The following is a 13688-nucleotide window of genomic DNA, read 5'->3' as shown; positions in this document are numbered from 1 at the left end:
CTGTTATCTCTGGTTTCCAGTGATTCTAGTTTTCTTTACATTTCCTACATTTGCTAAGATGACAGGGGATTACTTGGGAAAAAAATTTTAAAATGCCATCAAGTACAATTACATTGATTCTAATATCTTCTTTCTTTTCATTTAGATTATGCTGGTGTGGTGTGTGAGCAGTTCTCTTGGACCTAAATGAGGAAAACTTACTCTGGCTTTGGTGAGTTTGTTCCAAGAGAATGTTTACTTCCTAAATTTATGGTAGACTGTGGGTTGTACCACACCCTCTATATCACTGAAAGTAGAAAATAGTTTCTAAATTGTTTAAAAAAAAAAAAGCTTTTGGCTTCCTATTTTAGAAGGAGAATGAAAAAACTTCCACATCTCTTCTCTTGGTGTTATTTTACAAGCTAGTATTACTATTTAAAAAGATCAGCTTAGTGGGCAAGAGAAAAAGGTATGAGCACAAATGGCTCTGTTTGGAACTACACAGGGTATTTAATAAATTAAGCATCTGGTATATTTTGTTAAATGCAAACTCTGGATTCAGAGGAGCAAACCAGTGTAGGTTTTAGGAAAACTCAATTGCAAAAGGACAATCCTACTTACTTTATATTTCCATTTTTGCTTTCTGTAGGTGTATTTATCTTATTTATTAACTTAGCTACATAAACATGAAAAGGAAATTTCAACTATTCAAAGGTTTGGTTTGGGTAATTAATTAGTCAACCTAATCTGTTCTCAACTTTGTTCTCCCCCTTTTCGGGAAGGTATGTTTAAGAATGAGGATAACATTTGAAAAGTTTCTGCATGATGCACACTATCATTCATCCTTAAAATACAACACAAATCAACAGCTATAATGCTTTTTATTTTAACAAAAAGGATATAAGGAGGGTGAGAAAACAGGGGATGGTAAGATAGGATGTAAAGTGTGGGGTGTCTCTGGACACCATCCCTCTCTTCCTGCCCCACACCTAAAAGTTATTAAATAATTTAAAGGACACCATTTACAGTACCAGAACACCATTAAAATAATTTGTGTGTGTTTTATCAGGGTCAAAAAATACAGTGATTATGAATGTGCCGTGACCAGTTATGGATTTTACAGGTAACACAACTCTAGTCAGCAGTCCAATGGCGTGCACAGTGCCTTCAATTAATGCACTTGAGCATAATTACATTTCTGGCAGGGTCCACACCCCCAAGAAAAGGCAAAGCTAAGCATTTCATTTCTACATTCTAAACTCTGGAGTCACAGAGCCCAGTTTAAAAGGAAAGTCACAGTGGATAAGAGATGCCTATAAAAAATACAAGGTGTTCCTTTCAAATCAGAGGAATTGTGGGACTACATTCATTTCTTTTACAAAATGCTATTTAAAAAAGGACAGAGAATCCAGTTCATGTTATGCTACAGACTTCGACAGGAGTTAAGTATATTGCATGTTTTGGTAGTCAGTCTTCAGGCTTCCTTTCATTTTCCCCCATAGCCCCAGGTTCCTTCTGGGTGAAACACATGAGTCCCGAATAAACATAGAAAAATGTGTTTGCATCTCTCCTTGAATTTTCTGCAGACTTCGGAGCCCGCAAGTCATGTATTCTACCATCAGTGACCACAATCTTTTCTTTAGCTTTGTACACCTGTTCTTGTCTAACAGTGCATTGCAAAAATGTACAATACTGGTTTTAATCTATACAGTTTCTATAATAATTATGGAGTAAAATAAGTTAACGTTTCTAAGGAGAAGAGCTGCCGGGCAGCATACATCTTTATTTTACATTTTTAAGTCTCTGCAGGCATCTACTTTGGTTAGTTATCAACAATCGTCCCCTAAGCACTGATCAGAGAACTGAGCAGCATTCCAATAACATTAACAGATATATTATTTCTTTTCAAAATACCGGGAAAGCCCAGCTTTAAAATAGTATTAAAATGTTCTCTAACATTTACACACTATGAAGAGTTAGAGCTAATAAAATAAAATTTCTTCAAAAATAATCTTGCAGTGCTCTTTCAGGCATGCTCTGACACGTTATCCCCAAACATCCATACCTTGAAAATAGGACTATCACATACTCACACATCCCAGCTCACGCACACGTAATCCCTTATACAGACTAAAAAACGAAACACCCACGCCCTTATCCCAGGTGTTGAAAAAAAAAAAAAATCAATGGTTTTTGCAAAGAAGTCTGTGTGTGTGTGTCTATCCGACTGAAGGTTCTTCATGTAGATGATTAAGCATCAACTGTAGAGTATGCTTCTGGCTGCTGGAAATCCACGCAGCTTTGCAGGTCTTCAGCTAAAATGAACAAGCCTGGATTTTAGCCTCATGTCACCTGCTTTCCAATGTCTCCGTATTAGAGGCCATTATTGCAAACAAACAGTCTGGGAATTCTCTTCTTTCTCCAGAAAGTAATGTATTTGTATGCATCACTTTTAGCCCTTTTCTTTTCACATAGGTTAATTAAAAAATTCCTTCTTCATAGAGTTAATTGTGGGAGGTATTGGCAGCTGTTAGAATTTTCTTCAGATCTTTGATTTTGACGTTATCTCGATAAAAGTTGGACAATAGTTACACTCACGTTGTGGATGCTGCCAGGAAGTTGTCTGTGAACTGCAAGGGTTCATAAAAGGTGCCTGGTAATATTCTTTGTCATCTTCAGGTTTGTTTCTTCCCTAAATGCCTGAAGTTTCTCAGAATCCAGTGCTCACCAAATTTCCAATTGGTTTGGCCTGTGCTAAAAGCTGGTATGATTGCACCATGCGTAGAGACTCTCTTATTTCTAGATTAAGTTCCATCAATTTGTAGTTGGCTTCTGACATGTCCAGGTCAGAGCCTATAACCGCGAAGCTTCCCGTCTGGCCCAGCGTCTGATGATGGAAATATATGTGTAACAGCGTCTGCACAGGGTCATCTTCACAACTGCCAAAGATATCATTGGGCCAGAGAGATCTGAAATACACAATATTTTTAAGTCCTGAGACTCAAGCAATTATTAAAGTTAGCTACATTTTAAATTAATATCTATAACAAAGTTTCCTTGTGAATCATTGAGGGTGAGTTTTAATATTTGAGCAACTGTATTACCCAAAGTAGAGGAGTGAACAAAGTCTAAAATTGGTGTCATTTCAGTGATAGCTGTAGAAAATACCAAGGTCATGCTTTCATAAAGACGGGATACTGAAACATCAAATTGAAAGCCCAAACCCAGTCACTGTAAAATCCCAGTCTAGGTGGAGAGGTAGGAGATTCCCTTCACGTTTTACCTGAAGGCTTTTACTTGTGTGACAGCTGATATAAATTCCTTATTTTTCAAAGTTTCAATTAAAGAATGAATGGCAGTTTCTATAGTGGTTTGTGCGGCTTTGGAAAGGTCAATTTCTTCATTTTCTGAAGCAGACTCTGCTTCTTTGAGGATATTTTCCAGTTGGGCTAGTTCCTCAGACATGTTGATGACCTAAAACAAATAAATTATAGCTTAAAAGGATCTATTTGTATATTAAGTAACAAAAAGGGCATTTAATTGGCTGTAAAGATATGTCTGATAGGAGTAGCTTCTCTTAAAGATTTGCAAATGTTAAACTTAGTAGTTAAAGGCAGTTAATACTTCAAGTTCTCAATTCAGTAGACTACCAGTCATCTTTAAATACTCTTGAAAAGGTGATAAGGGCACCTGGCTGGCTCAGTTGGTGGAGCACGTGATGCTCGATCTCGGGGTCGTGAGTTTGAGCCCCACACTGGGCATAAAGGTTACTCAAAAAAAACAACAGGTTATTATGATAGATGTAATAAAACCAGTTGTAACCAATGTTTATATTGGTTTTAACATGTGCTATTACATCTTGGATAGTAAAAATCATTCACTGTTGGGGGGGGTCATGAATTTTTGAAAGTCTTTATATTTTTAAAAGATTATTTACCCAGTGCATTTTATATAAACCAGTATGTATTTTTTAAATTGATTTAACCATTGAACAAAAGCGAAAGCATTTCCTGTTTCAGTACCAGCTTTGACAAAGGGGCAAAGAGAGTAACGTCACTACCTTTACACCTATCCATTACATGACTTCCAGCATTCAGTGTTTTTGATGTGTTGATTCTTATGTGCATCACTAGAACTACAAAAATCTATGGACAAGCTGTTAGGGGAGTTTCATAATTTAACTGTGTCTTTATTCAGCTGATGTGCTTTCCTTGACTTTCGCTTACAGATGATCTGTCGTTGCTGCTGTGACCTTTAAGGTCTTGAACCTTTCAAGACCGCTGGCTGTCTGCTGTTTTATTTACTGACAGGTACCAAAATAGCACAGCGTGTCTAAAAAGACAATTCTGAAAAAAAGCATTCACCATTAAGTGACTTTTGACATAAGCTCTCTTACAAGGAATCTATGTATTGTATTTTAATATTCTAGAATCAGTGATTCCTACTACAACTGAATATTTACCTCTGCTTCATTTTTTATTGTATTTACTTGGCTGATCAGTTTGCAGTAGGCTTGGAACAGAAGCAGCAACTGAAAATGCAGTTTATATAACCTTCGGCAGAGCTCCAGTTCCTAGAAGTAAGTAAATAACACTGTGTTAAATTCAGGTGCCATTGTACATGCTGTTTGATTAGACAGTACATTTCCAATAAAAATTTATAAGTAATTACGTTAAAAATTATCTTGGCATTTATTTCTCTGCAGTAAGCAAGTTAATGTAGTGTGAAGCTGATGAAAGATGCTTTGAAGACTGGGATTAAAATACAAATTTAAAGATTGTTGGTTACATAATTTAGTAAGAAGCACATTTTCACAGTAGACAGAATTTTTCAGTAGGCAATATATAGAATGCTTTGAAAAGGATTCACTTTAACTTAAAATTCATAATGAAAAAAATGTACAAATGCATATACTTTTGCCCCTTTGAGATGTATCTCGCTACATTTATCAACAAATGTTTGATAAAGCAAAGTCAAACTGGATTACCTCTTACCTAAAAATGAATTCATTTTTCTAAAAAAAAAAACCCCAAACCTTGTGATCTCATTGAAATGAGACCATGAAATTAATATGTGCACTTATGATTTTTAAAATTAAGTTTAAAATGTTAGTTTATAGATGTACAAAAAAGGTGACTGCTAGTTGTACATATCAGAAAATCTCTTTAGAGGACCAACATTTCATGGATTAGGGCTATGCGGAACTGAAGCACACTCTTAAGTAGTCCATGACAAAACATTGCTAGGTCACAAATGGCAAGTGAAAATCAGTTTGTCTGACATGGTAAGTCTATAAATTAAGACAGGTCACTTACTGCTAGAATTTCCATTTGCTAAGCAAGAAGGTGATCGGGTCACAAAAAATACAAAGGAAGAAAAAGACCAAGAATTAGTGTAAGAAATCATTTTAACTAGGGTCACAGATGTCCCAGGCAAACTGAAGAACATTTACTTGCATCCAAGAGAAAAATCTGGTATTTCCAGAATAAAACTTTTTATACACTTACTGTAACAACCCAGGGTGTTTTAACTCTTTGCCAAATAACTAAATTACATGTAGGCTATAATTTATTTCTTGTCTGAAAGCTACACAGGACAAAACTGAACTAATGTGATCTAGGAAAACTTGGCTAGTATAAGTGATCTAAGAAAAAAAGCAAATGTCATAAAATCTCCATCAGTAATGTGGAAAATTTCTGATTAGAAAATAAATGAATTGCTGTTTTTAGAAATGAATTGGCTTATAATCTTATAAATACCCGTGAGAAGATTATCTTTGGTGTGCGTCTAGTAGGCTTCCTACCCTTACTAATTAGGTCCTATGTTGCCCTAATTGGTGCTGAATCAGAACATAAAATATCAAAAGCAGACGTGTGTTTTAAAATGCATTCCAAAATGCAACTTTAGTGAACTTCAGAAGTTCAGCCCAACTAGGTTTTGACTAATTGAGTCAAATGAGATGATGTATGTAAAATACATAGCAAAACATCTAGTTTAAGGACTGTTTAAAAATTATTACATTAAAGTATCTACAGCCACTTGGACCTAGTCTCTAGTCCATTCTAGAGAAGAATGATTTCTAATTAAAATAGCAATTGCTGTAATGTAAATATTGCTTCTAAAAGTCCCTTTGAAGTCAGCTTTTCTAAACAGTGTCCTCTGAAGGACTGTTTATATAACATTTATTCCTATCAATTTAGAAGGGATTTGCTAAGCAAAGGTGAACTTTAGCTCCATTCTGCTTCCTTATAAATTATGTGGATAGTCATTCAGTGAATATTAGCTGAGCATAATCCAATGTCAAACATATTAGCATATCTAAATTTGAGGTTCTACTTTGTACAGTTTTATATGGAAACTAAACCATTTGAGTTTCAAATACTTTTTCTCAACTTCTATTAGCGTAAATAATGGAACTGGCTCTATATGCATACCCTCATAGCATCTACTCTGGGATGTAACGGAAAAGAAATCATGGTAAGGGCGCCTGGGTGGCTCAGTCGGTTGAGCATCTGACTCTTGATTTCGGCTCAGGTCATGATGTCAGGGTCATGCAAATGGAGCCCTGTGTTGGGCTCCACGTTCTGCAAGGAGTCTGCTTAAGAGTCTGTCTCCGGGCGCCTGGGTGGCTCAGTTGGTTAAGCGACTGCCTTCGGCTCAGGTCATGATCCTGGAGTCCCGGGATCGAGTCCCGCATCGGGCTCCCTGCTCAGCGGGGAGTCTGCTTCTTCCTCTGACCCTCTTCCCTCTCGTGCTCTCTCTCTCTCTCTCAAAAAAAAAAAAAAAAAAAGTCTGTCTCCCTCTCTCTCTCTCCCCCCCCCTCCCCTGCTTGCTTGCTCTCTCAAATCTATCATCACAGTTGTAGGAGATAACACAAATGTAATTAATTGTGTAGCTCTGAATTACCGGAAGTTACTCTAAATATGCCAACTTTCCAGATTTAAAATTCTTGATTTTTAAGCATATTGAAATTGGCAGGTGTAGGTTTTTTTTTTTATTTAAAAATTATTATGCAAAAGAATTCTGGTACACAGGGACAGATACTAGTAATGTTGTGTAATAAGTGTCCCCAAACTCAAGGAGCTGAATATAAAAGGAGAAGATATCAACTAAACTCTTAAGTGTACAGTTTTCAGTTTTCACTTAGAAAGCCTTGAGCTATATTAACTGAAACTCTTGGAGATGGAACTCATTTACTTCAAGGCAGAAGGATGTAAGAAATCACTTTGTCTAATCACCTAATTAATGTAGGAAAAGAGTTTATATTACATGCTCAAACCATGCAGTTAAATAGTGGCAAAGATAAAACCAAAGGCTCCAATTCTAGTTTAGGGTTAATTCCTTATTTTCCCTTCTTTCTTTACACAGGTGATTTGACCATTTCCTTGTAACAGTGCAGGATTTGGAGTCAGCCTGCCTAGATTTGAATCTTAATTCTCTTTTCTTACTGATTTTAGATACATTGGCTTCTCTGAGCCTCAGCTTCCTCATCTGCAACATGGGGATGATAATAGCATCTACTAGACACAGTTGTTAGGACAGAGATACTAAATGTGAAATGCATACTACTATTTTCTCAACATTTCAGTTTAAAAAAACTTCACATTTTATTATAATCATACAATAACTTTTACAGTGACTAGAAATGCTTAACAGTGTAACCAATGTTGAAAAAGACTGGAATTCTGATGTCAATGCAGAAGTTGTTAATTTTAACTGATGACTGCATCTTCCCCATATGAACCTATATTCCTATTAGAATAATTTGTAGGGCTTAATTTATTCTCATTTAATATAATGTGTTATATACATGTACTTTAAGAAAATATGTTACTCTTATTTTCACTGACTTATACTATAAAAAAGTTATAATTTATCCAATCACAATTTCACCTTTAGAGAGGCCAACATGAATGTATATGACATTACTCTCAGGTTTGCTTTCCCAACTAGACAATTTATCTGCAGAATACTAATGCAGAACCAAAATTTTTTGAAGAGGCAGATGCAGTGAGTACAATCTAACTTGGACTGCCTAGATATCCATCAAGCTTATCTGCTGAATGTTATTAAGCTTCAGTCACAAGCTGGTCGTTCATTTTTATTAAAGTGAATTTTTCATTACTAAGCCAATATTTCATTGAACCTAACTTTGACAAAGATTGTTCTGATAACAAAAATGAAAAGTGTTATAAATTTTATTTTTAGGATTATCAAACAGGGACATTCGAACACACACATAATTTTACCTGATCTAGAAATATAGCAAAAGTAAGAAGAGGAGACTTACCTGTGCCTCTGTGTTTATCCTATACAGGTCTTCTTTGGCACCAAATGTCCTCTTACAGTTGTCTAACCACTAAAGAAATAAGTAACCGTAAATTTTAACATGGTGATTGTACAATGCACAATGAAACTGGTAATAAAACAGCCTGTGTGTATAAAACAACTTTAAAAGTTAACCTGAAGTTCTGGGATTGGTTATAGACCGAGCCTTCAATCTCCACTTGAGCCTAATTATTTATATGCAACAAACCAGGGCAGGATGATACTGTAAACACAATGAGATGCACACACTGTGGTGCTTTACTCACAGAAACGCAATGAATAGTCTGCTCTTCTAGAGACTTGTGGTGCTCCATTTCAGTAGAGAGTATTCTTCATTTTGCAGATTTTACTGGAAATCTTCACAACCTATACCTGACCTTTGTCTAATGTAAGATGGGGAAATAAAAGACGTGCTTCCCTCTGGAAGCACAATTTAATAAAGGCAACTTCAAATTACCAGGTCTGTTTGCTTATCAGACGTGTAATTCTCAGAAGACTGGTGTCCGTTTTAATTAGTGAAACAAACCAAAATCCATTTTAAATCTTGTTTTTACTTTTCCTTTTTCTTCCTTTTGGACAGTAATGAATGACAAACATGTTATCTCCCAAGAATATTGGATATAGAAGCCATGTGTGGTTTTCTTCCCTTATCCATAGGCTAGTCCTAAAGTTGGCTATTTATTTAAGGTATCTTTTCTTTGGTCAAATAAAAATAAGTATTGTAGTTCAGTGGGGGAAAACGTTGGAGTCATGGAATGTCCGAGCTGAAGTAAAAGCTAAGAGCCTCCAAATGAAGCACCTAGGTTTTGACAGTTTGATATTACTGTCTGTTCTTTTTACTTCCTAGTTCTTTGTGATATACTCAACATAAAACTAGTATCTGTAAGAAATCAGACTTTGAGAAAAACTATTAGCTACATTAAGTATACTCTCTGAAAATACCTCAGTACTACTAGGCATTTAAAACGCTCAACTGCAGCTTAACATTCTACATGCAAAGAATGAAAATGAGACACCTCAGTTATTTCAAAACAATTCTTTGACCTTATGTTGCTTTTATTCCAATCCCTTAGACTGTACAGGCCCGTCGGCTTTTGCTAGACAGCACCTCTGAGGAAACATGTTAAGCTTTCCTAGTGGGATACTGCTGCCAGTATCAGCCAGAGTCAGGAGCTATCCGGCGTGTTTCTTTGTATTGGCAGCATTCGGCTGAAACCTACTGTAAAATGCATGTGTTAGTATTTACTCAGAATGTTAAAATGTGTATACACCTAGTCATCCTCACTAATCCAGGCCAATTTGTCCAAGTATACTAATTATTAGAAAAAAATAGTAACTGAGTATTTAATGGCCTATTCTTAATATGATTTTTTCTACTCTATGCCCAGTGATCTAACATTTTGGGAGCCTTTAAAAAAATTTTTTTTTAAAGATTTTATTTGACAGAGAGAGACAGCAAGAGAGGGAACACAAGCAGGGGGAGTGGGAGAGGGAGAAGCAGGCTTCCCGCGGAGCAGGGAGCCCGATGCGGGGCTCGATCCCAGGACCCCGGGATCATGACGTGAGTCGACGGCAGTCACCCAACCAACCGAGCCACCCAGGTGCCCAGTTTATGACATTTTTTTTTAAAGACACGTCCCAAGCCTATAGGCCCATGGCTGCATACTGGCCTGAACACTCCAGGGCCACACGATTCCAGCCAGTGTATACAAGACACAGTAGTTTGTGTATGGAATGTCTTCCAGTTCACATCCAGTCAGTCTCCCTGCCATTACTGTTTCTTTACCCAAGGCTCAAGTGAAGGTTAAAATTGAACGGGAGAGGTTGGGCTTCTGGGCATGACGGAGTAGCTTGTATAAGGCCAATCCTCCAAGGACAACTACAGAAGCAGAACACCATCCACCAGGACGGAGGGAGTTAGACCAAAGCACTTTTGAAAGGGAGCCCTGTGTAGATCCCAGGGTTTATTCCAGGGGATCTGCTTACGCAAAGCTTTGCTTGTGCCTCAGGCAGAGAGGCTGAACAGACAGCCGTGGCCTGAGGGGGGTGGCCCACAGTGTCACTGAGCTGGGAAAACGGGGTCATCAAAGGCAGGGCAAGTATCGAGGGCCAGGATGCTGGAGTAAAGGGGACTGCGGAGAGGGGACCCAACCGTGTGCAGCTTCCCTCGGAACACTGCCGCTCCAACGTTTAACGTGTGCAGGAGGAGAGGCTAGAAAACCAAGCAGCAGCAGCGGGGAGGCTAAAAAATGTAAGAGATTTCTGGTCTCCTGGTGTTGAAAAGAACAACTGTTCATTTCCTGCCAAGATTGCAGGGGTCCTGATGCATACCCCACACTTTCACTCATGATCCTCAGGAGACTCAAGGAATAATGGAAGAATGTCTTACCTATAAGACTATAATACTAAAAACTATTAGAGGGAAAAACTGAGTAACAAGAAATACTTGGTTCATAGACCAAAATAAGAAAGGAGAGAAAAAGGTAACAAAGAACAGATGGGAGGCGCCTGGGTGGCTCAGTTGGTTAAGTGTCTGCCTTCGGCTCAGGTCATGATCCCAGGGTCCTGGGATCAAGCCCCGCACTGGGCTCCCTGCTCAGTGGGAAGTCTGCTTCTCCCTCTCCCTTGCTGCTCCCCCTGCTTGTGCTCTCTCTGTCAAATAAATAAAGTCTTTAAAAAAACAAAAACAAAAACAAAACAAAGAACAGATGTGACAAATAGATGGTAGCTCAGAAGGAATCATTTTTCTCCCTCATACAAATATTTGCTTCAACACAATTTACTGAAAAGCCATTCTTTTCCCACTGCGTAGCAATAGCACGTTTACTATAAATTATTACACACATGTATATATGTCTGTCATCGGATTTTCTATTATATTCCATTGGTCTGTTTTTCTATTCTTAAGCCAATATACTCTTGAATTTTTTAGTAAGTCTTACTACTGGAAGTAGTAACTACTGGAATTTTAACACTGTTTAGACTTTGTTGTTCTTCATGGACAAGGTTTGGAAGGCTATTTCTGTGAAGGACAGAGTAAAGATTTTAGGCACTGCAAACCATTTATTCTCTATTTTAACTATGTTGCAGTGCAAAAAATAGCCACAGACAATATGTAAACAAATATGATGACTAAGTTCCAAAAAAACCTTTATTTAGAAAAACAGGCAGTGGGCCAGATATGACCTATGGGCTGTAGTTTGCTGACCTGTGTTCAAGAAGGTTGTTTGCTCTATAATTAGCTATTTGTATGTCCATATAAATTGTAGAGTTAGCCTGCCAATTTCCATTAATAGACTATCTGAGATTTTGAGTCTCCTGATTCATGAACATAGTACAGTCTTTAATTTATTGAGATGGCCTTTAATTTCTCTCAGTCATATTTGAAGTTTTATGTGTGGAGGCATAGCACATCTTTGCCTAGATTTATTTGTAGGTGTTTGATGTTCTCCTATTGTACGTGGTATCTATTGCTGTATCACCAACCTCTCTAAAACTTAATGGCTTAAAACAACCAGACTAGGGCGCCTGGGTGGCTCAGATGGTTAAGTGTCTGCCTTCGGCTCAGGTCATGATCCCAGGGTCCTGGGATCGAGTCCCGCATCAGGCTCCCTGCTCCTTGGGAGTCTGCTTCTCCCTCTGCTTCTCTCTCTCTCTCTCTCTCTGTCATGAATAAATAAATAAAATCTTAAAAAAAAAAAAAAGAGTTAAAAAAAAAAAAAAAACAACCAGACTAATCTGTTGGCTGGGAGTTTCTTCTGGTCTTGCCTAGGGTCGCTCATGAGTCCCAGTCCTCTAATGACTTGACAGGGGCTGGAAATCCTAAGTTGGCCTCACTTAAATGCCTGGCATGCCAGCTGTCAGCTGGGATGCCTCCATTCTCCTCCACGTGGCCTCTAATTCTCTAGGAGGCTAAGGGTCAAATTAGTTTTCCAGGGTTTACCCAATTTACACTTGGACTGGCGTGATGGCAAAAGCACAAGCTGCAAAAGGCCTACATGCTAGGCCCAGAAACTGCACAGCGCTGTTTCTGAATTTGGTCAGAAAAAGACAAGGATACCTCAGACTTAAGAGGTGCGGAACTACACTCCATCTGCTGGCGGAAGGAACAGCAAAGCCAAGTTATAAAAGGGTGTGGACACACAGAGGCATGGTTTATCAGGTCATTAATTGTAGCAATCTATCACAGCTTCTATGGTAGGCAAATATTTCTGAAGACACAAAAGGCACTAACCATAATGGAAAAGAGACAGATAAGTTGGACTTAATTAAAATTAAAAACCTGTGTTCATCAAAGGATGCTATTAAGATAGTGAAAATGCTAGCCACAGAGAAGGGAAAAAATTTATAATACATACATCCAGTAAAAGGCTTGTGTTTAGAAGAACTCCTACAAATCAATAAGAAAGCCGTAAATAACCCATTTACAAAAATGGACAAGATACTTGAAGGCACAGTTCAAAAAATACCTAAATAAAATATCTATTGGAGCAGGTGCTCAAACAAGTCTTCAGGGGAAATGCAAAATAATATGATAAAATACAACACACCCACCAGAATGACTAAAATTTTAAAAGGTGGAAATACCAAGTGGTGGCAAAGATCTGAAGCAACAGTAACTCTTGTACACACTTCTGCAGGGATTATAACCTGATACAGCAGGTTTTAGAAAACTGCATGGCAGGATCTACTAATGTTGAACATATGTATACTCCATGACCCAGCAACTGTACTCCTAGATACTCAACAGGTATGTGAACATAAGTACACAAAAGACATGCACAAGAATGTACATGGCAGTGTTACAGTACTCCACCCATATCTGTGGGTTCAGGCACCCAAAGTCAATGGCAGGCCGGAGGCAGTGATCCTCTGACCTATCATTGGAAGGTCCCATAGTAGCCGGACGCTGTGTCACAAGGCCTACATCAGTCACCTCTCCATCTCATCCTGAAGGCATTGTATCATGTCATGTCATCACAAGAAGGGTGAGTCCAGTACAGTAACATATTTTGGGAGAAAAAGAGACCACCTTCACACAACCTTTTTTATAGTCCATTGTTATAATTGTGCCATTTTATTATTGTTGTTAATCTTTTACTGAGCCTACTTTATAAACTTCATCATGTACAGGAAAAAACACAGTATAAATAGGGTTCTGGTACTATCTATGGTTGTGGGCATCCACTGGGGCTCTTGGAATGTGTCCCCCATGGATAAGGGGGGACTACTGTATTTGTAAGATGACCAGATCTTGCCCGATACTTTCCCAATGTCGAAAACTCTTCCCTCTTTACCAATCTGTCATCATTCTATCAGTCCAAATGTTAAGATTTCCTCCTCCCTTATAAGGGGAGAATACTTAGAATAAATACTAATAT

The 13688-nt window shown here is 37.9% G+C and overlaps 1 protein-coding gene across 5 annotated transcripts in view; it reads right to left on the bottom strand.

Annotated features, from left to right (window-relative positions):
• Positions 1–843: 843 nt before the first annotated feature.
• FRYL (FRY like transcription coactivator) overlaps positions 844–13688 on the bottom strand; it is a 251245-nt gene continuing 238400 nt past the window's right edge. For 4 of the 5 annotated variants that reach the window (XM_088021180.1, XM_088021179.1, XM_028100519.2 and 1 more), the window contains 5 exons: positions 8270–8338; positions 5295–5312; positions 4442–4552; positions 3263–3453; positions 844–2948 (listed from right to left, as the gene is read on the bottom strand). In XM_088021180.1, the coding sequence (XP_087877306.1) occupies positions 2690–2948; positions 3263–3453; positions 4442–4552; positions 5295–5312; positions 8270–8338 (648 nt within the window). In that variant the 3' untranslated portion in view covers positions 844–2689. The remainder of the gene's footprint in view (positions 2949–3262; positions 3454–4441; positions 4553–5294; positions 5313–8269; positions 8339–13688) is intronic. The other variant, XM_028100521.2, reaches the window with a different exon arrangement.

The sequence above is a fragment of the Eumetopias jubatus genome, unplaced genomic scaffold (assembly GCF_037043125.1).
Source record: "Eumetopias jubatus isolate StellerSeaLion01/CBP00866 unplaced genomic scaffold, mEumJub1_p1.0 scaffold_2, whole genome shotgun sequence".
Classification (NCBI taxonomy): domain Eukaryota; kingdom Metazoa; phylum Chordata; class Mammalia; order Carnivora; family Otariidae; genus Eumetopias; species Eumetopias jubatus.
Note: the sequence above shows the minus strand (reverse complement) of the source record. Positions and strands in the feature narration are given on the sequence as shown.